Source organism: Ooceraea biroi, chromosome 6 (assembly GCF_003672135.1).
Source record: "Ooceraea biroi isolate clonal line C1 chromosome 6, Obir_v5.4, whole genome shotgun sequence".
NCBI classification, from domain to species: domain Eukaryota; kingdom Metazoa; phylum Arthropoda; class Insecta; order Hymenoptera; family Formicidae; genus Ooceraea; species Ooceraea biroi.
This window is the reverse complement of record NC_039511.1, coordinates 1408784-1434857: the sequence shown is the minus strand read 5'-3', so window position 1 is coordinate 1434857 and position 26074 is coordinate 1408784. Positions and strand designations below refer to the sequence as shown.

Below are 26074 nucleotides of genomic sequence, written 5' to 3'. Positions count from 1 at the left end.
CGCGTGGCGGCATCCGCGAGGCGCGATTTCGCGGGAAGCTCTCTTTCTTCGCGGTGACAACGGAACGACGCCACATATTCCGGGAGCGGCCCACCGTGGAACCGGGACAAACAGTCGCGTTAAATTCCGCTGTGGTGCATCCCTAAGTCGTGCAGCGACTTAGGCTGAAAATTAAGAAGAAACTCTTAAACAAATAAATAACCGAGTTCGGAGAAAACGAGCGCACTGGTTTAAGATTGCGTTTGTCTAACGTGTCACACTCGCGAAATTAATTTCTGCAACAATCAATGCGTCATCCCGTCCTCAGCATCCAGATAGATCATTCGCTCGTTGAGGCGATCATGACAGGTTCGCGAAAAGCGAACAATCAAAAGCGAAACATCAAGACTTGAGGGTAAATCAAGCGGCATCGTACATACATTGTTTGGCGCGGAATTCTCCCAGCTTTCGCGTTCTCGAGCTGGGCGAGCCACGCTCCTGACACCAAGACAAACGGTACGGCGCGCTAATCTCGTGGATTTTGCGAAACATCAAAATACCCCGTTTTCCTCTGGGAAGACAACGGCCTATCGACCACGCGATGCCGCACTTTACGAGACGACCGTGTCATTGCGCAACCGTAATGCGAGTCTCTGTCCTTCTCTCTCTCTTTCTCTCGCTCTCTCGCACACGCTACGTTAATAAAGTACGCGTAATGCTGCACGTTAAATAACGTTCGCGCAAGAGAGAATCGGATTTCTCATTCCGCTCAGGCGGAATCGTTAAACGCTGGGTCAGGGAACTCGTGATTGAAATGTCACAACCAGCCAGCGGTGTGCCGAAAGATTATAGCTTCTTTTCTTTTTTTCTTCTATCAAAACGTAGATGAGAAGAAAGAAGAGGAGTCCTTCGATTACATTGCACATTGATCAAAATGTCACAGTTCTCTTGTAAACATCACCTGCTTCTCCTCATGTACGTTTCTTCAATCGAGAGACGGTCTCCTCGCGACGATCGGCGAGTCCGCATCTCTCGATTGCGATGAACGAGGGCTCGGCGGTGTTACACCACCGCGTCCTTAATCGCGGTATAAGTGCAGGAGCGCGGAGGAGGGAATTCTACTCGTCGAAGGGAGGATAATGATAGTCCTTACGGGCGCTCGCCGGCGTCAGCAACGAGATAATACCGTGAGCACCGAGATGTTTAATGCTACCGCCGGGATAATATCACGAGACGCTACGTTCCGATGCATGACCGAGTGCGGGCCCGGCGTATAGTACCGGGGAGCTGCATCTCGCACAGCTCTTTAGACGTGGGCGGCGCGGCGCACGTGATGCAATTTCTGGACCACCGTGGCAGCCGTTTGATCTCGCGTAGTTTATGCGAAAGACAAATATTCATGACACGAGACACGTGTTAGAGCTGCATGGCCGCGCCAGCCGAGCGATCTCTCCTTCTCTCTCTGTCACTGTTTCTCTCTCTCTCTTTCTCTCTCGCTCGCTCGCTCGCTCTCCCTCTTTATCGTAACACGAAGAGACCTTCAACGCGCCATATGCACAAATAACGCCGACGCGGGAGCCACGCGATGCGCGCTCTTGCAGTTTTTCGCTCGAACGCGGGAAATTCCGACGGAAAAAATAGAAGCGCCGGCCGAGACGAGAGCGTTTCGTCTCCGACGCGGAAAGTCGAGCGCTTCGAGTGTGGCCCTCGCGTTGTCGAGTCATGGCGCTCTTCTTCCGAAAGCAATCAACAGGTTGAATAATTAGAAATAATTGTCCGATGAAAAATTCAAGATAACGCAGTCGTGAGAAAAAATTTTCGCGAGCAGACCACAGAGAACGTGGTCTGCTCGACGGCGAATTACCCAAGTAAAACCGAAGCGAGACGACGGTAGGGCCCTCCCCGGTGCGGACGTACGCGCGTGCGTCCGCTTCGGGGCGCGTCGCGGCGCATTTAATCCGTGAAAAATGGACACGGCGCGCCGTGGCCGCGCGAAAGGAACGCGAAAATGAGAGCGAGTGCTTCCAAGTGCCTCCTACCCTCCGGTTAGCTAGTTGGCTGACTGACTAGCTGTAGACGCATTGTATGCGTTATTGCCGCAATTTGCGGGCGAGGGGGCATCGCATGACAGTTACGCATTACGCGGAGCGCATTAACATGTCCGAATGTTAGGCGCGACCGGTTTTTATCAGGCTCCCCAGCTAATTACGCGCCGGAGATCGCGCGAGCGCGCGAGATGGAACTACAAATTGCCCGGGTATTTTTAATGAGATTAATTAAGTTCCTCCAAGTACCTCTCCCGCGCATCAGTTACGGGTCGGCTGTTTTTCGCTTCAGAAGCCGCCGCACCGACAACAATAACGACGACGACGAGGGATCGGGGGGTTCTGCTGCGAATCGCACGTCGACCGCACGCTCGTCGCCGCGTCATTTTCTGCGCGATACCGCGCAATTACACGCGGGGATCGTAAGCAAGGCAGCGCGCTATATAGGGGGAAGAAGGGAGATTAGATGGGCAATTTTGAAACGGCAGTACATGCTCCTCCGATGCCTCATAAGTTGTGCGTCCTGGGAACATAAATCCACGTACAATTTCTCGTGATATTATTTATTATATAAATCGAGAGAAGTAATCGTTCGAATGGAAGTTTTACACAAAGAATTTTTGCTGATAGCGTCGAAACTAGATATTCTGTAACTGTAATTTCTGCAATTTGCTTTTCATACCCTCCACAACAACTTAAACAGAAAGCACTTTAAAATCACGGATAGATTTCGCGTTTCCAAATTAACCATTTATAGAAGTCTTCAAAAAAAAGAAGAAAAAGAAGGAAAAAAAGAATCAGTAATTATCCTAACTAACTAAAGGCATTCCGTCGCCCGAGGAAGGATGGACAACGCACTGGGTTAAAGGGTTAATTAGTCGCCACTGGAACAAAGTGTCTATATACAGCGAGGGGGGAGGCCCCCACCCACCCATCCCCCGCTCCATTCGCGGAGGAACTACGGGTGGGTAGTCGTCGTAGCCTCGTGAGCTAGCGGCGGCAAGCAAGTCCAAGGTTGAGGGGGCTCTGATGCAACGCCGAGCATCGGCGGGCTGGCTTGCAACAGCAGCTCCATGCCCGCCATCACGGCCGGATAGAACGAAGGAGGGGAACCCCCGCTCGCTGCACATTGGGATTCTCCGCACGCGCTGTGAAACCCGTGGACACCATAGACAAATCCGTAGAGACCAACGGATCGACCTCCAGCGTAACGCTCTACAGCAGAGGAAATCGGGCTCGAGGTCGGTTGGTCGGTCGGTCGGTCGGTCGGTCGGTCGGTTGCCAGTTCACGGAAATTGGAGCGGAATTCGCGATATCGAATGTTTTACGCAAGAACGCAAATGCTAGCTGGGCTCGAGTTGTGACCGCGAAACTGGCAGACAATCCCGTGGCCGGAGATTTATCGCGGTTTTTTGGGATTACCCCGTAGCGGGCCAGCACGAGTAAAACAAACGACTAACAACAGACTGAGGCTGCAGCAATCGCTGTGACGCCGTCGGAGAGCCAGAAATGTTTGAAACAGTTAAAAATGAACAGATCCGAGATAGGGTGAAGCTTGAATAAAGTTTGAATAAAACCGAGAGAGAAAAATGGGTTTTTTTACGTCGCTAATCGTGCTCGGCCACACGCGATCCCGAGATTTGCGGATTCGTCCCTTCACGCTTCAGACGTTTCACGAAGATTACCCGATCGCGTAAAGTCGTCGGCGAGACCCTCAGACGGATCGGGGAACGCCCTTAACGGCTTCGAGGGGGAGATGTGTATCCGTACTGCCGACGACGTGCCTTTTTTACGTCAATCTCGAGTCGTTGCGGAGTGGATCAGTTGCTTTTATCGCGCTGGTACCTTAAGGGGCCAATGTATAGTGTATAAACTTGAAACAGGCATTTTCGGCAGGGTCCAGGAGATTCCCTTCTGATCCACCGTTACTTTCGTCGCTACGCTGCGGTAACTTTCAGCTAAATTAGAAAGTCGATACAAGTTTTAATTGGATAAGTTACTTCGAGCGTCTAACTCTCTCGGATTTGAGTAGTTTCGTGAAACCGCTGGGGAAAATGTTAACGAGACCTATCGCCGTAATAAAATGCAGGGGCATTCTCCCGGAGTCCCTTGCGACGACATTGTAATATATGAAATTACACCTACGAGCACGATGACAAGCGATAATGTGACGATCAATCTTAATGTTACCTAACGCGTCACTACATTGAACGCGCGTGTGTGACATTTTTATATTTTTATTCAACGAGCTATTATATCTATATTAAAAAGGACTTTTATCTAACGAGCTCTGACATCGTGGCTAAATAACTCACAATTTTATGATTGCGATGACAATTGTACAAAAATAAATACACCGCAGCTCGTTAATTCAACAACTGTACAAACGTCATAAAAATCAAGGTATCTCGTGACGCGAGAATCATTTTTAAAAAAGTAAAAAAAGATAAAAAAACGAAAATAAAAGAAGGAAGAAAGAAGACGTGAATTAAACGACAATACGTGTTTCGGTTCGTTGTGCTCGAGCGATGCTCCCCGACGATTCCAGACACCGACGAATGTCGCGCTGACGGGATGCGGAATATCGCTATTGTATCGCCCGATGCGCAGTATCGCGGACTCTGTTTCGCGACGAGTGTTCGCACAGACAGCGGTGCTCGCGTGTTCGCACAAAAGTCATCGCAGATGTTTCTTTTCAGCTTTTGCAGTTTCGCGGACGGCGCACGCAACGCGGCGGTTCGCCGCGACCGAACCTGCTGCAGCTGCAGCACGAAAGACGATACGCAGATACCCGGTTCCCGCGACGACCGATGTGCGGTGGAAATTCTTTCACCTACTATCGAGTTTCTTCGCGCGGCGGCGAAACGCCAAGGCGGCCTGTTTCACGTGCGCCGCGCGCTGATGTGTGCGACGCTGGTTCGTCGACATTTTTATTATTCCGCCGGACGACGGTTCGATGCACCGCGGCGATTATGCAAACGCGACGCCGCATTTGCAGCTTTTTTCTTACGTATGCACGCGAGACACGAGCAGAACGGAGGAGCCTCCATTAACCGCCCGAGGGGCCGGCTCATCGTATCGGCTGAAGTCAAAGTTCAGTGTTGACGCTCGGATTCGCAAACCGCACCGTAACGCGCGATCTAAGAAGCTCATTAACTGTCACAGCATGGTAATTGCGCAGGATACACGCAACTTCGTCAAAATACTGTTCGCGGTCGTAACACTGAAAGTGAAAGAGAAAGAGAGAGAGAGAGACAATACAGGTAATTAAATAAGAATGCTGCCGTGATAAATCACGATTGCCATTGAAACTCTGCGAGTTCTCAACATTGAAGGGCAAAGGCGATTGTCGAAGTTTGCGAGAGGCAGTCTGGCGGACGTATCCACCCCCGTGTACACCCCGTGAAGAAGTTAATTCTATCAGTCCCTGGGGTGAAGGCACGAGACAATCTCGAGACTGACTTATCGAGCGCTAAATAATTGAGGAAAGGTCGACGGTTAGACCTGGTCGAGGAGGTCTCAAGCGGTCCCTCTAGGAAAATAACACTCCCCGTAAAAATTTCCCCGGACTCGCGCGCCGTTCGGCCCAATTTGATTATTCAGGAGCGGAGTGGCCGAGATCCGGCAATATTTATTTAGCAGCGGCGGCGTACAAATAACGACTCGAACGCTATATGATAATTGGAAAAAAACAAAGCGCTTATCGTCGCACTCGCGCTTTATCGCGACATATCGCTATATAGGTAACGCGGCCGGGCTGCATAATAAACGAGCGTGCGCTCGTTATTATTGCATTCCCGCGGTACGCTCGGAATTATTCATCGTCTTCCGTTAACGAGGGTCAGGATTATCAAGCGAATCCGAAGGACCTTGAACCGCTCTTCGCGCAGCGATGCTGCAACGATGGAAAAGACATCTGGCGCGACGCGGCCACGACGAATTCATATTCATATTCCTCGCTCTTTCTCTCGGATAAAAAAATCGTCGGGCCTCTCTCTCGCGAGCTCTCCTCGGCGCAAAAAACTCTGCGAGACAGTACGAGAGTGTACAGAGGAACGGCAATTATTATCCCAGTTACTCGGAAGAACGAGGAGGACGCGGCACAAAAGATGCACGGGAGATGCAACGGAGAATATTCAAAGACGCTCCGGCTACCAAAGTCGCCAAAGCCGCTTGAGATTCAATATTACCGGTCGCGATCGAAACGCCGATTATCCGTGCGCGTTTCTTGAATAAAATCACCGCGCGCGCCAAGGATCAAATTTGCATGACAAATAGCGAGCGAGGAGCGCGCGTTATTACGTCCTTAGACTTCCACCGGGAGCGCCTCGTACTTCCTACGAGCGTGGAATCGCAAACCTCGAGCGTTCCCCGTGCATCGCGCGCGCGATAAACTTTTCTCTCTCGGCTTCCCTCGATCTATTATAGAGCTATTTGCGCAAGGAAAAAGAGTAAAAGGGAAAAAATAATCCTTGATGGTCTTTTATTGATCGGTACCCTCTTACGCAAGCAGAAATAATTGTACAAATCTGTTTCCTAACGTTCTCGCCGAAGTGGCAGCAGCTAGTTTCTTACGTAATTACACGGAACTATGAACTCACCTGTACACGCCGTAGTGCTTCCCGCTCGCACGATCGCCGCAGATTGAACACAGATGCTTGCTGCCCGACAATGGGTGATTAGGCGGATAAGGCGTTTTGCTCTGGCCACTGGGCGACGTACTCAGGAGGTTGCTGTGACAACCAGCATTGAAGGATCTTTACATGCAAAGCAGAGAACGATCGTCTATGAATCTACTACGTCGCTACAACCGCAAAACGTGCAAGTTCCCGGCAACACGGCCCACGTGTTGACGTCACAGAACGCGAAATCTTGAAAATCTCAGGAATCGTAAAGAACAGTTGCAATAATTCCTCACGATAGACTTTGTTAAGTAGGAGAGACAGATTATGCCACAGACGGCGCGAGCAAATTTTGCAGTCGAATCTACCACTCTCTGCATCGATATATTCCTCGAATATTTTCTGATAGACTTAAACAACGGTGGCATGTACACTTACCCTGGACTGTTAGGACCCGATGGACTAAAGTTTCCCGGATTGATGAGCGCCGTGTCGGGCTTCATGTCGAGAGGACTCTGCGGGCCCACCGATGACATCGACATGTTGCTGTTGTCCAAGCTCAACCCTGAAACAGAAAGCAGATTGAAGTTGATTTCACCGGGTACGTTTGATTCCGTGCAACATTTGCATTCCGCAGATGGCATTTCTCTCATTCGCATATCGAGAATGTCGAAGCAGTCTCCTGTCTCGGGGATTTCTCAGACGACGAGAATAACACGTGACCGAGCGATTCTCGATATCGCGTGAGGTGAGCTTTGCTACGTGCGATCGGTATTTCACGATCGTTCGTCACGTGTTTCCACGAACGCGAAGTGAAAGGGCGTAGAGTGGACCACGAGGCGAAGACGCCTTTCTCGCGCGCGTCTTCCGCGTCCTTCGGCGGCATTCCTCTCACGAATGGCGTCGCGAGGACGACGCCTCTCGACGTGATAGCTAATGCGCCGTACCGGCGACGATTTACAGTTACAGGAAACCTGATGAAACGTGAGTGAGCATCCCATCGCGGCCACGTGCTCGATCGTTCGGATCGATGGCTCTCTCTCTCTCTCTCTCTCTCTCTCTCTCTCGGTTTCTCCCGCGACGAGAAGAAAGTTTGCCGCCGGAGAAAGAGAAGAGAGCGGCTCTATTGCCGAAGGTCGTGTGCGTACTCCGATCGATCAGAACGTGCGATTACGCGGCCACGGGACGAGACGCGACCGCGAGTGCCGCGAGTGCCGGTTGCAGGTGCATGCACGCACGCACGCACGCAGCACTCAGTGCGGAGCGTGTGATGCCGAGTGTTGTTCGCCTCGCATGGCGAGCGAGACTGTCATTACTCGGGAATCCCGCCTCGGGAGGACTTGTCTCCCTTCGGCATCGCGTGAACCATGGACTCCGTCTTCCCTTTCCCGACGGGATGCGTAGATTATACTTTACGTGCCAATAGTACGTATGGCATTAGACGTAATGATACTAAAGGATCTACAAACTGACTATCTATTTAATTGTGGGGAATCCGGGGATCCACTCGAGAGAGAGAGATTCTTGAGATTAAGCGAGGCGGACCGTCGTGCTATTTGCAGATGCGCGATACGCGATGCGTCTGCGCTTAAACGAAGATTCTGCACTTAATGACGATTAAGCGTCCAGATGAATCTATAAATATACACAGATAAGTATCGCAAACATCAACATGACAGCGGAAAAGTACTGCTGTGTGAAAACTCGCAAAAGCAAATTCCCGTTAGACCGTTACCTGAGAAATTTCAGACATTCCAGCTCTTTACAAAAACCTTAAAATGTGTGCCAAATTTTTTTCCGTGTGCTTTATGGTGCTTACGGGGTTTAGGGCTCCGAGTATTCGGCGGCACAGTGCCGTTTATGGCACTGTGGAGAATTTTAAAAGAGTCCATGAAAACATTCGTAAAGAGGACAAGGACCTACGACGGCGAGAATCCAATGAAAGTGCGGACTCGTTCCATAAAAGGGCCTCGGTACCATGTGAGGCTCAAATTTTTTACGACAACTTATATTAAGGATGTGATTTAATTTTGAGTTTTTTCTCATTTTTTGTAAAATTTTCAAAAGTAAAAATTTTAAGGGCTTTTTTGGATTTTTTTCTCCATCTTTTGTAAAACTCTCAAAATTAAATTACACTTAATATTTAGGATTCACTATCTCGGCACTGGTAATCGCCCGAATAAGGTTGCAACAACAAATCCGCTGCACTAGGGAACATCGGGATGAATGATGAGACGAGCAATTTCTACCGTCCACCTGAATGACCGTTACAAACACCATCGCTAATTTCTCGTTTCTTTGTATTGCCGTTTTCAGCATGAAAGTTCAGCAGAATTGCCGTACTGATCCTCATAATCTTCTCCGCTTCTTCGAATCGTCTTTTTGAGTCACAGCCCTCGTCCCTCCGCTCTCTTTACCTCCCTCGGGGCATAGATTCAGCCTCCGAAAAGAATTCAATCCATTCTTGCGCTTTGAACGCTTTCGCCGCAGAGAATCGAACAACTGAAGATTTACGCTGAAAATCCCGAAGAAATTCTTCCACGTGGAATGTTCCCATGACTTATTAGCAATGATCTCTTCAAACGATTGAACGATCCGAGGTCACTTCTCTCTTTCAGCATGGTTACATTGTTATAGATATTTTTGATTTTGAGAAAGCAGAGAGGACGATCGAGAATTAAATCATGCTAGAAGGAGTAAAAGTTTCTTTTTTCGACGATGACCACAAGTCAATCTCCGGCATTGGCAATCGCAGAAATTGCCAATCATATAACGCCGTGGCTTTATCGAATAAAGACGCTGACCAAGAGATTAATCGTCGTCTATCTGAAATCGTCGCTTTATCGTGCCGTCTACCGCGTCGCGTGATCCTCCATCGGCGACCATTACTGGTACCGCATCAACCGAATGGGTTATCACTCTCGGACGACCATCAACGACCTCGTCTGACCATCCCTGGCATTTTTCACTTTCTCCGTTCAGCCGCGTCGGTCCATTATTGCCCGCCGATGACGCACCCTCGACTCGCGTTTTCTCCGTGTCGTGGGAGCAAGGGTGAAATTGTCTGGGAAGATAAACGACATTTTAATCGACCCCAGACACAATCGCCGGGGGACACAATGTTGACGAATGTTTGCGGGCCGACGAAGAAAGAAGGAGGTATTAAGCCCCCGTCTGGACGATCCATATAATTCCAGACAGAATCGCGTGTCGAATCGTGAATGCGATAATTTACAGAGATAAGAAAAATGTCTGATCGATTGTAATTCTGATGTCTGTTGTATTATTCTGATCATCGAAACTTCGTCACGAATTCAATCTCTTGTTTCCAGTATTTTTCTTTTCCTTTTTAATGGATCAATTATGGCTCACTATGGCCTTCCATATCACGATTTTACAGCACGTAATTGTAACTTGAGATGATTTGAAGAAGCTTTTTCATTCCCCTGCAAATTCTAAATCATCTGAAAGGCCCTTGTATCAGCGGAGGTGGCCGGAGCAACGAGCGTCCGTTCAGACGATCCGTTGTTGAGGACGCGTCAAGTGCATCGGTAATTGCACGCCTGACGTCACTTCACACACACGCCACACACACACACACACACTCTCTCTCTCTTTCTCTCTCTCTTCCTCTTTCTCTCCCGCCGCTCTTTCTCGGTTTCTCTCCGGCCCACTCGGCCGACCAGCTCGCTCGGAAGCGCATCACTAACCGACAAATGCGCAGCAGACGAACAGATTGGGATTTATGGCGGCGATGCCCCTACATCAGAGATAGCCAAGAAAGTATCGATGGCCGCTAAACAATATCAACACAAGGCAGTATTCATTCTCCATACCAACGTCTCTCAAATTTAACGATTTGAGGATTTAATTCGCATAATTGTTGAAAAGTTGTAACAATTAATTTATCAAATATGAGACAATTAAAATCGCTAAATCAGCATTACTAAAGTGCAACAACTTTGTTTATTTGTATACAATACATGTCTTATACAGGATGTAACATATAAAAGGGATTATTAATCGTTTCCACAATTCTTGAAAAACAGTAAACGAATGTGCCTTATATAGGCTTAACGATATCCGTCTTGGCATTAGTGACGCGTTACCGATACCCCAGCGAAAATATCGATATTTCTTCCCAAGAAGCCAACGCCACGCCGTATCGGCGATTATTTTTAGGCCAATGCAGCGGTCAGTGGCGTATTATATCGGCCGATAGGAGTTTGTGGACCGAAGGAGCGTGCGGGTTCGATCAGGAGGAGCCGAGCCGAGCCGAGCTGAGCCGGTGGAACGGGGCCACCACGTGGTCGCTCCGGTGACCCACAAAATGATTTATGCGGTCGAACCGGGAGAGAGAGAGGAGGGGGGGATCGCGGAGAGCTCTCGCTGGAATTATTTCCTCGGCTCGCGCGCCGGTAATTCGCGGTAACGACCCGAGGATCGAAATAGCACTCGGCGCGCCGTGCGGATCCCACCTTCGCTGGCAATATCAGCTCTAGCATCTCGAGTAAACCGAATGTACCGAGATAAACGAGCGGATCGTCGAACGATACCGAGGCGAGTATCGCGCGATCAATTTTACACCCGCGAAACACACGTTTCTCTCGTATCTTCGTGTCTTCCCCTCTTCTTCGTGATATCAAAGAGCGAACTTGCAATCGTCCCGATCAGGGCGAGTCAGTGCGAGTTCTGCAGTTTTTTGCCGCCCCAATTATCCTGGACGCAGCGGAAACGCTAAATAAGAGAGACTCGGGAGAGAGAGACTCGCACTGTCTCTCTGTCTCGCTCGCGGGCGACCTCGAGGTATCAGTCGTCGACTGCGAGACTCGTGCACGGCGGCGTCTCGTTACGTGTAAACACGAGCGATGATCTCGGTGCACTCGCTCCTTCTCTCTCTCCGTCTTTCGGCGTGCGTCAACGATCCGCCGCGCGCGCGGAGACGAGTTATACATCGAGGTCGTAGCTCTCGCTCTTCTCTCGCGGCTGACTTCTATTTCGAGTGCCGGGTCGTCGTCGTCGTCGTCGCTGCCATCGCCATCGTAGTCGCATGCGTGCCACTCATCACTCTCGTTTATTAAGCATTGCGCCGCCGGTTTAATTACGCAACCGCGGGCCGGTCGGTCGAGCCGCCGGCCGGCCGGCGGTGGCGGCGGCGGCGGCGACCGAAGGTCGTCGACAATCCACGAAGCGGAGCGCGGAGGAATGTTGCAGCGCGAGAGATCGAGTGCATCGCGATGCGCCCGCGGCGTCGACCGCTGGAGGAGCATCCGACTCCAAAACGCGGGCGAGCGCGCAATGCTAAAAGGACGCAACAACCCGCGTCGTCCCCGTACGTCCCGCGAGGAAAATATAGTACCTCCCATCTGCGAGGATAAATTCAATCTAAATCAGATAAACTTCTGAGAACACGTTTCGCAAATCTGTCACTCGATTCGATGTATCGTTGACTCGGGGGCACATGATTCACGCATACCTGTCGCAGGTGCGGTACTCGCGCGATTACATAACTCGTCAGCGGTAGGTAAGCAGAGCGCGATCGTGATTCCTCGTGCGGCGAAAGCGCCGTGGCGACGTCGCGGCGACGTTATTCCCGCGCCGGGGAAAACGGGTGATCGTGACCTACGACGGTGTCATCGCGGGTCGTCGCGGCAATAAAATGTTATGTACGTGGCCGGATTGGCGAATGAAGTTTCCCCGCGATGCTCGCAGCGCGGCGTCGCCGCGAACGGAGCCGCGACCGCGCATTAAGTAATTTCGCATACGAGCGTGGTCGGTTGTGAACGCGACTTTAAGCGTATCGGCGTGTACAGAGGGTGGGACGAGGACACGAGAGCGGCCACAAGGCCAACGCTGCCTGTGACGATGTGTATTATATACGCGTGTGTGCACACATGTGTATGCCGGTTGGGCACCTTGACCAGACGCAAACACGACGGTGCAACGCTCGAAACACAAGCCCGCACGCACACACGCTCACGTGCGCCGCGTGACGTATCTATATCGCATAAATTTCGCACGCATCCGCATCGAGATGAACGAGGCGCGAAAGGGGACAGGAAAAGGCGGAGACGATGAAAATTGAGAGATCGGAGAAGAGACTGGAGGGAAGAGAAAATGCCCGACGTTTCATCGTCGATTTTTTTACTTTTTATTCTCCCTTGTGCCTCATCGAATTTCTAATTTTTTACCTCGTTATTCCATTTTATTCTCCGCTGTTTCAGCCTCCAGTCTTTGATAACTTGACGCTTTTGTCTCTACTCGAGTTCCTCATTTTTGTCGCTAAAAAGCGACATACGCGGCTTACTGTACGCGTACGTCAGTCTCTCAACAGTCTCTTAACAGTCTCTTTAAATATTCAACGAGAGATAAGGAAAGAGTCTGGACCTACACCAACGATGCTATCGCGAAGCGATTGCATTTCCAAATTTATAAAAAAATTCGCCTTTAAAGGCCGGCCGTGCGTGACCGGAGAAATATCGCGAATGCGGACACGTGCACGTTTCTTCCTGCGCATGGGATATTTTGGAAATCGAGGCTGAGCGAGGCGTAAAAATTAGAAACGGTCATACGCGAGGCCCGTGGCGACCCGCGTTACCGGCTCGCTCACTCTCGCGAGCGTTTTGCGACGTGTGCACACACGTGGGTGCGGTGGACGGAAACTCGATATAGCGTCGCGAGAACGCAAGACGAGGGGGCTCGTCGCCAGAGGCCTGTCCGCGCGGCTGCTATTACGCCGCGTCGTAATTACGAGAGCCGTGAGATTAATGTTCACGCGCTTTTGTAATTACGAAACCGAACGCGAGACCCCATTTGAATTACAAAAAAGGTGACATGTTCCGTCACTTCGACATGAGAGAGAGGAAAAAAAGAGGAAAGAAGGGAGAAGAGAGACGTGTTCCCTGATTTCGCCACGTTGCGCGCTTTTATTGTGCGCGCTCGATTGTATTATCGCGAATTCGGCGTCCCTCGCGCGATGCAGTCGCCATTATCAGCGCCCGGCGACATGTGTGCACATTGCGAAACTATGCCCGACCTATGTAGGAGGAGGATGAATATTTATGCCCGCGAAGAAGAGCGTCGACAACCTTGAGAACGACGATAAACCGTTTCAACTGCACATTCCGCGTCGTCGAGAGCGCGCGACGAGCAGAAGAGAGAAGAGCAGCTCCTCTCGAACGGAATAGCGAATAGGATCCAATCCATAGTGATAGCGGATCCGGGCGGACGTACTAGTGCCACTCGATCGCGCGAAACTCGTGAGGAAAATCGCGCCGTATCAGCGCGCGCGTTGTCGGATTAACAAGCGCGAGAATTAAATGCGGGCCCCGTCCATTAAGAAATTGAGACGCGATACGCAATTAAATTCGAGCGTACGTTTAATAAAACTGAGTGCAATGAATATAGAGCACGCGCGCGCGCGGCATGCATATATAATACTCGCTGAAACTCGCATGATAAATTAGCGTCAATTCGTGGACGGAGGCTCTCGTCGCCGGCTCGTCGCGGAACCAGTCCATTAGCAGATCGGGCATTAAAAGCGCGAATTCCTTTTTTTCCCTGCCCTCCCTCTCCGCCCCTCCTCCCCCGCCGTTATTCCTTCCGTTCCTCGTTCGCCGTTTTGTTTCCCGCGAGAGCCCGGGCTTTTAAAGCCGTCCGCTCGTGCCGTCCGCTCTGCTAAAAGCAGATGCGTTGATAAGAGCAGAGTCGGAAAGTCAGAAAAAAAGAGAGAGAAAAATAACGAAGATTAAAAAAGAGCACACTTGTAAAGATTACGGGCATTGTGTAACACGCGCAGACGAGCGCGCGGCGTCTTCGCAGTTCAACGGACAAGCGGCGTCACTCGAGGCTGATACATCTTATTTGCCCGAGATTAATAACCTTTGATAATTGAACGATAGCGCGAGGCAGCACGCCCGAGGTGCTAAATCGTACGGAAAATTGCGCGTCGCGAGATCCCGCTAAATCGCAGGGACTTTTAACGGAGGAGGAACTCGCGGCCGTCTCTCTTTCAGATCGCCCCTGATTCCAGCTTGCAGTCGTGTATCTTCTCGATAACACCTTTCTCCAGCCTTATCTAGCTAAGTGCAGAAGAGCCGAGGATTAAGGATCGAAACGAGTCTGCGAAAACCGACGCGCAAAGTCCGCAATTGTTTGTCAGATTTTTAATTTTCGCGCGTGTATCGTAACGCAACAACGCTAGTACGTAAGATAAGCCGTAATTGGCAAGCGAAGCTTCGCGTCATTGCTCGTCTTGATTTTTCATTTCTCGGATCCGAAGTCACGGTCGGGCATAGCCGGCCGCGAAACGGGCCGCGCGGAGCCGCGCGTTTAATCTATTTACGGAATTTTCCCGCATGTGCGTTCGGTAGGACGGCGCGGCGGCTCCCGGCGATGACATTGAGCTCGTGCAGCAGCCTCAAATGAGTAATACAAGAGAGAAAGAGAAAGAGAGAGAGAGAGAGTGCAAGAGAACGCGCCACAGTTCGTCATTCCACGAGCTAACTTTAGACTAACCGTGTAAAGCCGCCGGTGTGCAGAAGCGCTGAATCGAGCGAATACTTGGACGCGCTCGCGCGTCTTACGACGTTACGTGCATATACGCGCGCGGGGTGTGTCCCACTTCTACCTCACTATTCTGTTACGACAGATTCCACGGGCAATTTGGAATCGATCCTTCCGCAACGGGAGTACAGAGATGCGCGGGTCTAAACGAGCCCTCGTGTAATCGATACTGCAAAACAAAAAAAAGCTCCCGGTGAATCGAGTTTCAGGAGAGAGAGAGAGGAAAAAAGAAGAGAGAACGGTCAAGGCAAGATTGTACCCCTCACTTAATTTCGGATAAGCTTCGCTCAACTGGAGAAGCTATTAAATTGATGCAAATGAGTGATGCTAATAAAGAGTCGCGACGAAAATTATCATCGTCCTCGGCGATCACGTTGTGAGGAAGTCGTCTTTGATTTGGACCACAAAATTGCGGTTGAAAGTGAGAGAAGAGAGAGAAAGAGGAAAGATCTCCAGTATGCGATTCAGGAAGATGCTCCGCGTGTACAGATATGCGCTTGAAATGACAACGATAGGATCTTGTAATTTAGAGCTCCAGGCCATGGGGACCATGAGAAATCGTTCTCCCTTTTCGCACTACGCCGAATCGCGGAGCGGATACGCGGATGTAGTCTCGACGCGATGCGATGCAATGCGACGCGAGCGTGACGCTCGGCGTCGTGTCGGTTACTCATCGTGCAAATATGCAATTCAGCGAGTTTTGACGACGGATGTCTGATAAACATTGCCGATGCACGTCCGCTCGGTCTTTGCGACTCTCGAGATAACAGCGGGAACTGATGCCTGAAGATACCACGGAGATTCAGAGCACGAAATACGTTCATTACACAAAGCTCAATTCCGTGTAATTACATAGACTATAAATCTCCTCTCGGAGACGGAAACGCACTATTTTTACTATCTTTCAGCTTAACAGTTGTCTCATTCCTCTCGCTCTCTTTCTTCGAGATTCGTATACACGACTTTCTCATACCTTTAGCACAAGCTTGAAAAAATCTAAAGAAACCTGCAATCAAAGTACAATCATCCATCGTTGATTAACCGATTCCGAAAGTTATGCTTTCTCCTCTCCTCTTCAGATCTCGCGGAGACATTTTGCGCGTACGAATTGCGACAAAACGATCGGTTGTAGGAACGCGGTCAATCATCAGGACCAACAATTCCTTCCAACGAATTGTCTCTGTCCCGCCTTGGTCGACGGACGTTGGTCGTCAGTTGCCGGATCAGCTTGACGCGCGGACGGCGCGAGGGAGCGATAACGATCCGTTTCCCGCGAGAGGATCCGCCCCGCGCGGAAAGGAGCGATTTTTTTTTCAGACACCATATCATCATACGGAGGTCGCGACGAGGGCCTTTACGTGACGGTGACGTCACCGTCTGACAATCTGTTCGCTCTTCCGAAACTGAAAACCAGTTTCCCGCCGCTGCGACCTCCGTATGCGCCTGCCTTTAGGCGCATCGGCGCGCCGCTGCACCAGATCGGCAAGGGCTCTCTCGGCCATCGCCTCCGACGCGTGCTACACGCGAGCGGGCGAGATCGTAAATTCCCTATAAATTCCGCCCGTTCTTCGCCGAGCCGCTCGTAAATCGTCGATACGTCCGCGATACGCGTTACACGTACGTATCGCGCCCGAGGTTTATGATAAATCGCGCCCGAAATCGGCCCCCCGCCGCGGCGAGCGGGCGACCGATCCAATGTTTTTCCCCATTCTCTCGGAGATACGCGACGACGCGCAGCTGCGATTTACGGATCGATTTCGAATTGGCACGATCCGCCGAAGTCCGCGACCATCGCCCTTTAGCGTGCGTTTTACCATTCCAGGCGAAGTATTGTATTTTTCTGTGGAGAAAGAGAGAGGCGCGCCGCGTACCACCACGCCGTTATCAACGTAAATGATCCTCCCGACAACCCTACGAGGTAAATTAAAAAATCGCAGATACCGTGGACATTGCACGGCCACATATCGTACGCGCAACCTGCCGTTGATATGTTGGGCGCGCACGATTAACGATTTCCTCGCACGCCACGGCTCTCGAGTTCGTCGCGAAAAGCTCGGCCGGAAAAAGGAAAGAGAGAAAGAAGACGGAAGGGAAATAAGTTTTCGACGATGCGGCCAGGAGAGAGAGAAAAGAAAAAAAGAGAAAACGTTTTATTATTTTTATAGAAAAAGAAAGAAAGAGAGAAGGGAGGAGCAAAAGAGAAAGATAGAGCGCGAGACGCGAGGGGGAGAGGGAGTTTTTAACAGTTTCCTGCACGCAGCTGCGACCGGATGCCGCTCCTACACCAGGCCGGCGTTATAACGTTGCACATGCAACCCACGCAATTGTACATGTGCACGACCGTACGAAAATAGTGCCGCGCGTCCCTGACGTTAGTCCTTGAACCCGCGAAAAAAGTCATCGGATTAATGACACCTCCTCGTCGCGCGGACTGATTCATCTCCGCCGCCGTCGCGGAGAAACCCGCTCGCGAGAGTCGCATGTGCGACCGTCGTCGCGAGTGCTCCGATGCACACCGGTGTTTCACCTCGTGATAAACGCGCGTGGTGGGGTCGATTAAACGAAACGCGTCAGAATATTTCTGTCTTCTCGAGGACGGAGACAAAAATACGCGCGGTGCGAGATATGATAACGAGTGCTTTTCTGACACGAGTCCTTGGACACTTTGCACTTTAATCACGTGGTGATTACCATATTTCGCGAAATCTTCGAGAGAGAGCGAGAAAGACGAGGCGGTAGCTGCCACAGAAAGCTTCGACTGCTTTCTGGAGCAATTCTCGAAACTATTTTTCTCCCGTTCTGGACGTTCTCGCTGCCCTCAAGACGTCAAGTTCACGGGATCGCGTAGAACGAAATTCACCAAGCGATTTTACATGGCATATGGCGGCGCGCGTGTTAAACACACACACATACACAACACCTTACGGTGTCTAAAATTACGTGGAAATCCGGCAATCAGCATGAGAACTAGATACGACACGTGTGTACACAGGAACACCATTATGGACGTGGAACAGGGCGCACTTTATACAACCTCGACACTTTCACGCGTTGTATCGCAATAAATATTTGGACAGCGTGTGTACAAGTCCGAAAAGATAAGACGTATGATTTCATATTCTTTCGCTCACCAGCACCAACGTTGTCGTCGCTTTTTAGCACACCGTAAATCCGCGCGCGAGGACACCGATATAAAACAGGCGTTCTTCAGAATGATTCGCGTGAGAGATGCATCCTCTGCAAAGGAAAAAAAAGAAGAAAAAAACGCCGTCATGTCGCCAAAGCGTTTGGCTTCGCGAAAACAATCGTTTCGCGAAGTCGAGAAATAGAATGGTAAATATTTATACAAGATCATATCAAATAAACGTATAGAGCATCACGAAATCAGCGTACAGAGTCGGGATTACCGCAATATCTCTGTTCTATAATTAACTTTTGACACACATGAACACATAACAAATGAATGCGTGTGCACAACGACAGAAACTAATATTTCCCAGGATCGCTCTCCGCGAACCTCTGGCATATAATGAGCCTCATGAGATATTACACGACACTCCGTTTCTGATTTATGGCGCAGTGCGCGAATGCCGTTACCATGCCATAATGCTTGTATGATCCCTCGCGAAAATAAGATCGCGCGTCAGATGGACGCGGCTGGACCGCGCGAATCGGTCCAGATGGATGTAGTAGGTACACCGTGGATGCCACTCGTGCAGGGTCAAAGTGTCACGCTAAACATCCGCGAAACGGCCGTGCGCGAAGCGGATTCTGACGCGATGACTTGCACGCGCGGAAAACGTAAAATGCAATCGGACGACGCGACGGCGAGAAACGCGACACGGCAACAGGTCGATTTCTCGTAAACGTAAAATACAACCCACGTCCGTAAGAGCGAGTGATATTCTCGGTGTCGCACAATTTTACATTTTTACGCGCGTCCGCGCGTTTCTTCGGACCCAAACAGCCTCCGACAGGCTGTCTTTAATATTGTTTTCGAGTCTTTCGATTTCCGACACATCGACACGCGATTTTCGCATAAATTTCAGCCCGTTTAAATTTCTGGCCGCGCGCATAACCCGAACCGCCGTACAGATACCTCGAAATTCGGATCCCCGAATTTCGACATCCGCGTGTCCCACGCTTTTTCAGATTATACCGTCGGTCCCCGAAAATCGTCAGGCGAGCGTAAACTCATCTCTATGCGCATGGCGTGGTCAGGAATGACCTTCTCGAGCTCGCTCGTCGTGGAGCGAACGCGCCGTAAAAGTGAAAAGCACAACGTGCTTTCACGTCGGACCTCGTTACGCAAAAATAAAAAGAGCGGCCGCCGGCCTTTTGCCGCGAGCGCGTAATCTGATAACAAAACAAGTCTAAAGTTCAGGTGTTAAATATACGGGCCGTTGCTCGCCGCGAAATCACATACGCGATGCGGAGAGGAGGCGCGATCGATGAAGCGAGTGCACAGTGGCGACCGCGTCGCTGCGTACGGCCCTGAAAGCGCATATGAGTGAGAGAGAGAGGGCGGGGAGAGGGAGGGAGGAAGAGGTCGAGGGAGATCTATATGCAGCCGCACTTTATATAGCGCGACGTTCCACGTGCAGGGCAACTCGGTACCTGGGTCACCGGGAGAAGGTCACGGGGTCGCGATTTAAACCTAGGTGCACGGACTCGGGCGCAGCGCTCCCGAGTGGGCGTGCTGCAGCTGCGAGCGTGTGCAAAGTGTCCGCAGGTGCAACGTGGCGACGTGACGTGCCGTATACCCTGAGAACGCCCGTCGCCGGGATGCCGTAGACAGGGTGAATCACCGGTCCGAGAGAGAGAGAGAGAGAGAGAGGGAGAGAAAACATCGTTAGATAATCGCATCACTCCGCTAAACAGATTACCACTTTTCTCTTTTTCTCTCTTTCTCTCTCTCTCTCTCTCTCTCTCTCTCTCTCTCTGTCTTGGTTACCATCAATCGAGATCTAGATCTTGAAATACCTCTTTGTGCGAGACCAGTACTACTCGAGATTTACAAGACAAAAAGGATATTGAAAAGATACTTCGAAGAGAAAAAAATTGTATAACTGAGACATTATCAAATACATTATAAAAAAGAAAACAAGGAAAATATAATGTTATACGTATGCAATTATAAATATTTTCGTACTGCTTTTGTACACGAATTTTGTTCGTTCGAATAAAAAACGTTCATTTAATCAGATCAAAGTGTTAAATCTTTTCTCTCCTGGAATACATCGCGGTTATGACATCTTTTTTCATCATCCTACGTGAATGAGAACCGTAGTTAATAATGATGTTATGAAAATATCTGATCGTTGCGTCATCGCTCCACTCGCGGAGAGGGGAATTATTATAAAATACGTTATTTTAGCTGCTGATTATTTAATCGCTTACTACGTCTACTCTGGTATTACCTCGGCAGCGCAATATACATATGACCTTTTAATTAAATTTCACCGAGTGATGTCATAAGCCTTCCGGTTCGCATGTTCACTGCACAATTTCGAAATTACACCTCCTTGGCGTAAACAACGACGTACTGATATAAAAATGGACACTGAGCGTTCAATCATCTATTCAGTTAACGATCGACCTCCTTCGTAATTTAATTAGAACCAACGTGAATAATTTTTACCCCCCGAGAACGGGATGCGATAGGATGGGAAGCGAGAATTTTCAATCGCGCCAGCGAAAATTGCATCGCGATTCAATACTTGCATAATGACACCATGATAATACCTTTTTTTTCCTTCTTTCCTTGCACCTTGGACATTTCTCGAGTGTGAACGCGAGTGTCAGCGTCGGCTGAATTCTCAGTTACGCAAATGTTTAGAACGACAGCTGCTTGCATGTTTTTCCAGCTAAATCCGCACTCGTAACTCTCGTCGTACCCGTAACCCCCGTGTTACCGTATGTGCGAAGGGAGCCGCGTATTCCTACATGGAATCCTTCGATTTTCGAGCGTACATGCGTGTAGTACGCTCGCCAGCGAGATGTATGAATAAGAACACGCGGAGCGTGGAGCGCGACGGGGTGGCCTTGTACGTGAATATCACGGCGAAGGTCACGGAGTCGCAATTTCAACCAGGTAAACGTGCGCGCACGTACAAGCGGGGGGGGGGAAATGAGTACTCGCGTACACGCTCTGCTGTCGCAAGTGCAACGAGGCGTATCGCGCTGCTACGCGATGTACAGGATCTACCAAAGTCTACCCGTGAACGCGAATCTATCGGGATTAACGTGTCTGGTTTCAAGAGATTTTCAGACGCTCAATGCGAACGTGAAGAAGATTCGATCGGGTGGACACCTCCGTAAGCCAAGATCATGTATCGTTCTACCTCTTTCCCCGAGATCACTTGGAATTAATGGAACTTCGCCATCGAAAGTACTCGGATGCACTTGCGAGAGCTAGGAGCAACAAGTTATTCGCAACGCTGATCCGCAACTGACACCGAAACCTATTTCGAAGAAGTTCAGGGATCACAGTTGCGCTGTTCGCCGCGCAATCACATTTTGGCGCGTCCTGTAGATCGCATCTCGCTCGGAACAGACGCAATACCCGCGATGCAGAAGTAATGCAGTCGCGGGCGCGAGGCTCATCCTCGAGAGCGGCTCCGTGCGGAGAGGCCGTTCTCGATCAGCGTGATATCTGGAGCAAGATCGGCGACGCGCGACAATTAACCCCTCGGCGGAAAATATTTTCTCGCGGCGGGTTAATAAAAATACGACGCGCCGCGGAACGTACCATTGACGCTTTAAATAGCGGCCGGCGTGTCGTTACACGCCTCGCGGCGACGCAACCGAGGATGATCGCCCTTAAAATATTGCCTGGCATGTAAACAAGATGCTGTCGTAAATAGCCGTCAATGAGCGCGTACCAGCACGAGAGTGACAGCCGGGAACTCGCGACGAGCGAGTTCTCCCACTCGCAAGACGATTGCGCAATCGAGACGATGTATGCGTGCGTGCGCGTGTGTGTCGCCGCCGAAAAGCGAATGTTGCGATCTACCGTAGATCCGAGGAGGCGCAGATCAGGTATAGATAGAGGAGGTATAGATCGCGCGTTAGAAATACGCACGCGGTGGCAAACGCTTCCGCGCGAGATTAACGCGGGCGATTTTTAGCGACGATTAAAGATGAAGCCGCCGCGAAAATACACCGGAACGAATGTCAGTTTCAAGGTTCGCCGCGACTCTACGTTCTCTCTCCCTCGCTGACACTGCACGCTCTCCGCGCTTCTCTCTCCTCTCCCCTCGTTACTTCTCCTCCTCTTCCTTCTGCTCCTTCACCGCCGCCTCGAGAGTGCTCTCTTCGTTTCTGTCGAGTGCCCGTTGGTTCCGCGCTAACCGCGTTAGTCGGCGCGCTTACGTAATCGACGTGGACGTCGCTCGCTCAAAGGTAAGAAGGAAGATAAAAAGGTCGTCGTCAGTCGCCGGACGGACCTTTCGTCCTCCCGCCTCGGTTATCCTTCAAGACAACCATTGTCCTCGGTACCAACTCGCCTGAGAGCCCGGCGAGCGTACACCTACACGCTAATCAAGGCCCGCTAATTGTTTCGGGAATTACCGCTCGCTGGCTCGTTCGTCGGAGCGACGCGAGAAAATGGCGCAGCCGCTCTTGCATAATACGTATTGTTGCCATGGTACGATATTATATTGCTCCTTGAATGAAATGTACACGCGGAAAGGTAACTGCGCGAGGTAACTGTGCGAACACGTCGCTTCTTCGGTGATTCGTTTCGGCGATTGAGTAACGCCGCGCGTGCTGCCGCTCACGAGTCTCTTTTTCTCTTTCTCTCTCTCTCTCTATCTTTCTTTTCTTCGTTTCAGAAACGTTTCAGAATTTCGCATTTTGTTCCTGGAATTAATATTGTCAACGAAAGAATCGACCCGTCTCTGGTGCTCGCGTTCCGCTCACGAGCGAGCGGAACTCGTCGGCGGTATCGACAGCGACGTGCTCGCGTTTCGATTGGTCAAGCGGCCGTGCGCGGTAACGCGTTTTGTTTGCAGCTGTAACGACACGCGCCTGACAGCGCAATCAACGTTTGTCCCTCTATCGATTTCGCGTTTTCGCTATTCTTCTCTTTCTTCCGGCTGTCGGTCGTCGTGTTTGTCGAAAGTTGCGAGCTCGGAAGATCGGCTTTCAAGCGTGTGCGCGCCGTATGCCAGCAGAACGGCAATGAAGAACGAGAACAATTGAAAGACACGGAGAGTCGTCGGCGCGCAACCGCCAAGTAAGAAAAAAAGAAATATAATATTCACGCGAGATATTTCACGCGTGAGCCTTTTTCTCAGGAGACGTAAATCACGTGCAAAGTATTTTCCAACGTAAATTATTCATTGCATTCTCGCACGGTGCACGCGAGAGAAACGATCTCTGAGATCGCTTCTCTCTCGATGTGAAGCTCGTCGAAAAGCGATACGATACTCGGAAGGCAAAACGTGCGAAAACTGGATTTCGCGCGCGAACAAATCCACCTTCAGTTGCGGATTGTCAGTCACGACCGCTTCTCGAGGCAACTGTCTCCGTGAGGCTCGCGCGTTTACGATCCGCGTGCTCTTTTTCCCGGAACGTTCCAGATCCAATCTTTATTCATCGCTCGCTCGGCGTAACGAGCGATGATGACACATTTCGCGCGCGTTCAAGCCGCGATTCGAGAGCGCGCGCTGGATTTCGCGCGAGAGAAACACCGTGAGCGTGAGCGAACTGTGACTAAGGCATCGGCAGCCGGTTCAGAGTAATCTCTTGACCAGGAAAACGAGTGCATTCTGATGGAGGTGACGTGTACGTCGCGTGCGATGCTATTGGCGACCCTAGATCGCGACACGTGTACGCCGATCGATGGCGCGTCGATGTCATTCGTCGTTATTGCACAGGGCGTGCCTCTGCAACACGCCACGTGCAAAGAACACTCCACGAGACAAGCACTTGCATACCCGATGCACTTGCATTTTTGCTTGTTATTCGTCGCGAGTGCTATTTTGATGCGTATCTCTTGACGCGCTTTGGGATCTCGGCAGATTTCGAAATTTCTTGTCGTCGCATTCGATAGACGTTAAATCAGGCGATCTCGCTAATTTCGCGCAAATGACACTCGTTGGAGAATAATAATTTTAAGAAAAGAGGCGAGTATCTCTGTCCCCAGTTTTAATATGAGAATAATTTCGTGTGGCGTAAGGGATTTATGGATTAAATGCAATCTGGAATAAATGCAATGGTTTCACGTGACGTTTTGTTGTTTTGATTATTTGCCTATTTACGTTGAAATGATAAAGTATACAGTGTACGTGCATTAAACCTCTTCCAATGCCGGTTCTGGCTTTGCACTCGAAAGGATTTACTTTAGAGTGCCGCGCACACGGCGCTGAATATTAACAGCGTATCGTAAAATATTCACGCACACATTCGACGGACGCGTACGCGTGCGAGTGTGTACGCCTCGCTATATATACGTGATAGGAACATCCACGCGGTCAATAGCGACCGCGAGAAACCTGCCAACGTGACTATAATGAACGATCGCTTCCTCCTGCACGACGTTCGTTTCGCGCGGAGCGACGCGGCCACTTCCGCCGATCGCGATCGTCACGCGCTACCATTTTTTTCTGCGCGGAATAAATGTCCGAATAAAAATTCAGAGAGAGAAAGAGAGAGAAAGAGAAAGAGAGAGCTATTTTATAAAAAATCCAATATCAAAGCTCCATGCGGAGCCTGTGGTATTCTCATTCGCATCGCTCGGATCGCGATTAAGCGTCACGATGCTTCGGGCAGAGTGCTCGCGCAGAGTCCAAATGGGAATCGGCGTCTGCAAGAAGTGCACGAACAAGTGGCACGGCCGCAAAAATGCCCGCACCCGCACGCCGAGTCTGATTCAATAGACGTATATACGTAAGTATACGTGTACTTGTGTACGTACACCTACATATACGGCAATGTAGTATAATACACACGATGCGCGCGCGATAGGAGGACCTGCACTTCACGGCTCGTTCCCATCGGTGCCAAGGTTGCATCGTGTACCCGTATACGCATTAGCCGCACTAGAGTAGCGAGGCCTCGAGCGAGCGGCCTGCGTGCGTGCGTGCGGAGTGCGTGCGCTCACCTGTACGCTGCGAGCGCGGTTGAACGCACGTAAACACGCACATGCGACAATGTAGAGAGATGACGACGACGAGGACGATGCCGACGGCGGCGCGGGCAGGGGTCTAGGCTAAGCAAATGCGAAGATTTACAGAGGGACAGAGACGGAAGATAAGCGAGTGCAATTCCCTAGGAATCTCTTTTCTTTTTATCCTCGCCTCTATCTATATCTATATGTATCATCTGGCGGCAAGCATTGCGCAAGCCGTTGCCCGGATTCTCGCGGGGAACCGTGAGATTAGCGGTAGATTTATGTGACTGCTGATGAGACTCGGCGCGCCGCCGGGAGAATCGCGCGAAACTATTTATACCAGGTTGTTATTCATGCGCATTTTTCCCGATCGTCGATCGCCTCTAATTTCTCGCCGAGGGCAAAAGTAATGATCGGCACGGCAATAAAGTTCAGGCGTGTCATCAATTTCGCGCTATCTCGCGGCGTGACGCGGCAACGGGGACGCGCGACACTTTTATCGCGCTCGTTAACGTAATACAATATTCGTCGTGCACGTGCATTAACATACGTACGAATTAATGCGCCGCCGCGTAACGAGCAGCGCGAGCGCAAACGCTGCACCATTATCTAAATGTTTAATTATGAATCAAATATACGCGCGGGATGATCGCGCACCGACGACTGGCTCCCGCGAGGTCGTCCGGAATAAATGCGTTTTCATTTAGGCTGATCTGATGCATTATCCTTAGAGTAATGCGCGCGAT

The 26074-nt window shown here is 50.5% G+C and overlaps 1 protein-coding gene across 10 annotated transcripts in view; it reads right to left on the bottom strand.

Annotated features, from left to right (window-relative positions):
• LOC105276453 (retinoic acid receptor RXR) overlaps positions 1-26074 on the bottom strand; it is a 65071-nt gene that overhangs the window by 8744 nt on the left and 30253 nt on the right. For 9 of the 10 annotated variants that reach the window (XM_011334072.3, XM_011334073.3, XM_011334071.3 and 6 more), the window contains 2 exons: positions 7085-7211; positions 6626-6781 (listed from right to left, as the gene is read on the bottom strand). In XM_011334072.3, coding sequence (XP_011332374.1) covers positions 6626-6781; positions 7085-7211 — 283 coding nt within the window. The remainder of the gene's footprint in view (positions 1-6625; positions 6782-7084; positions 7212-26074) is intronic. The other variant, XM_011334070.3, reaches the window with a different exon arrangement.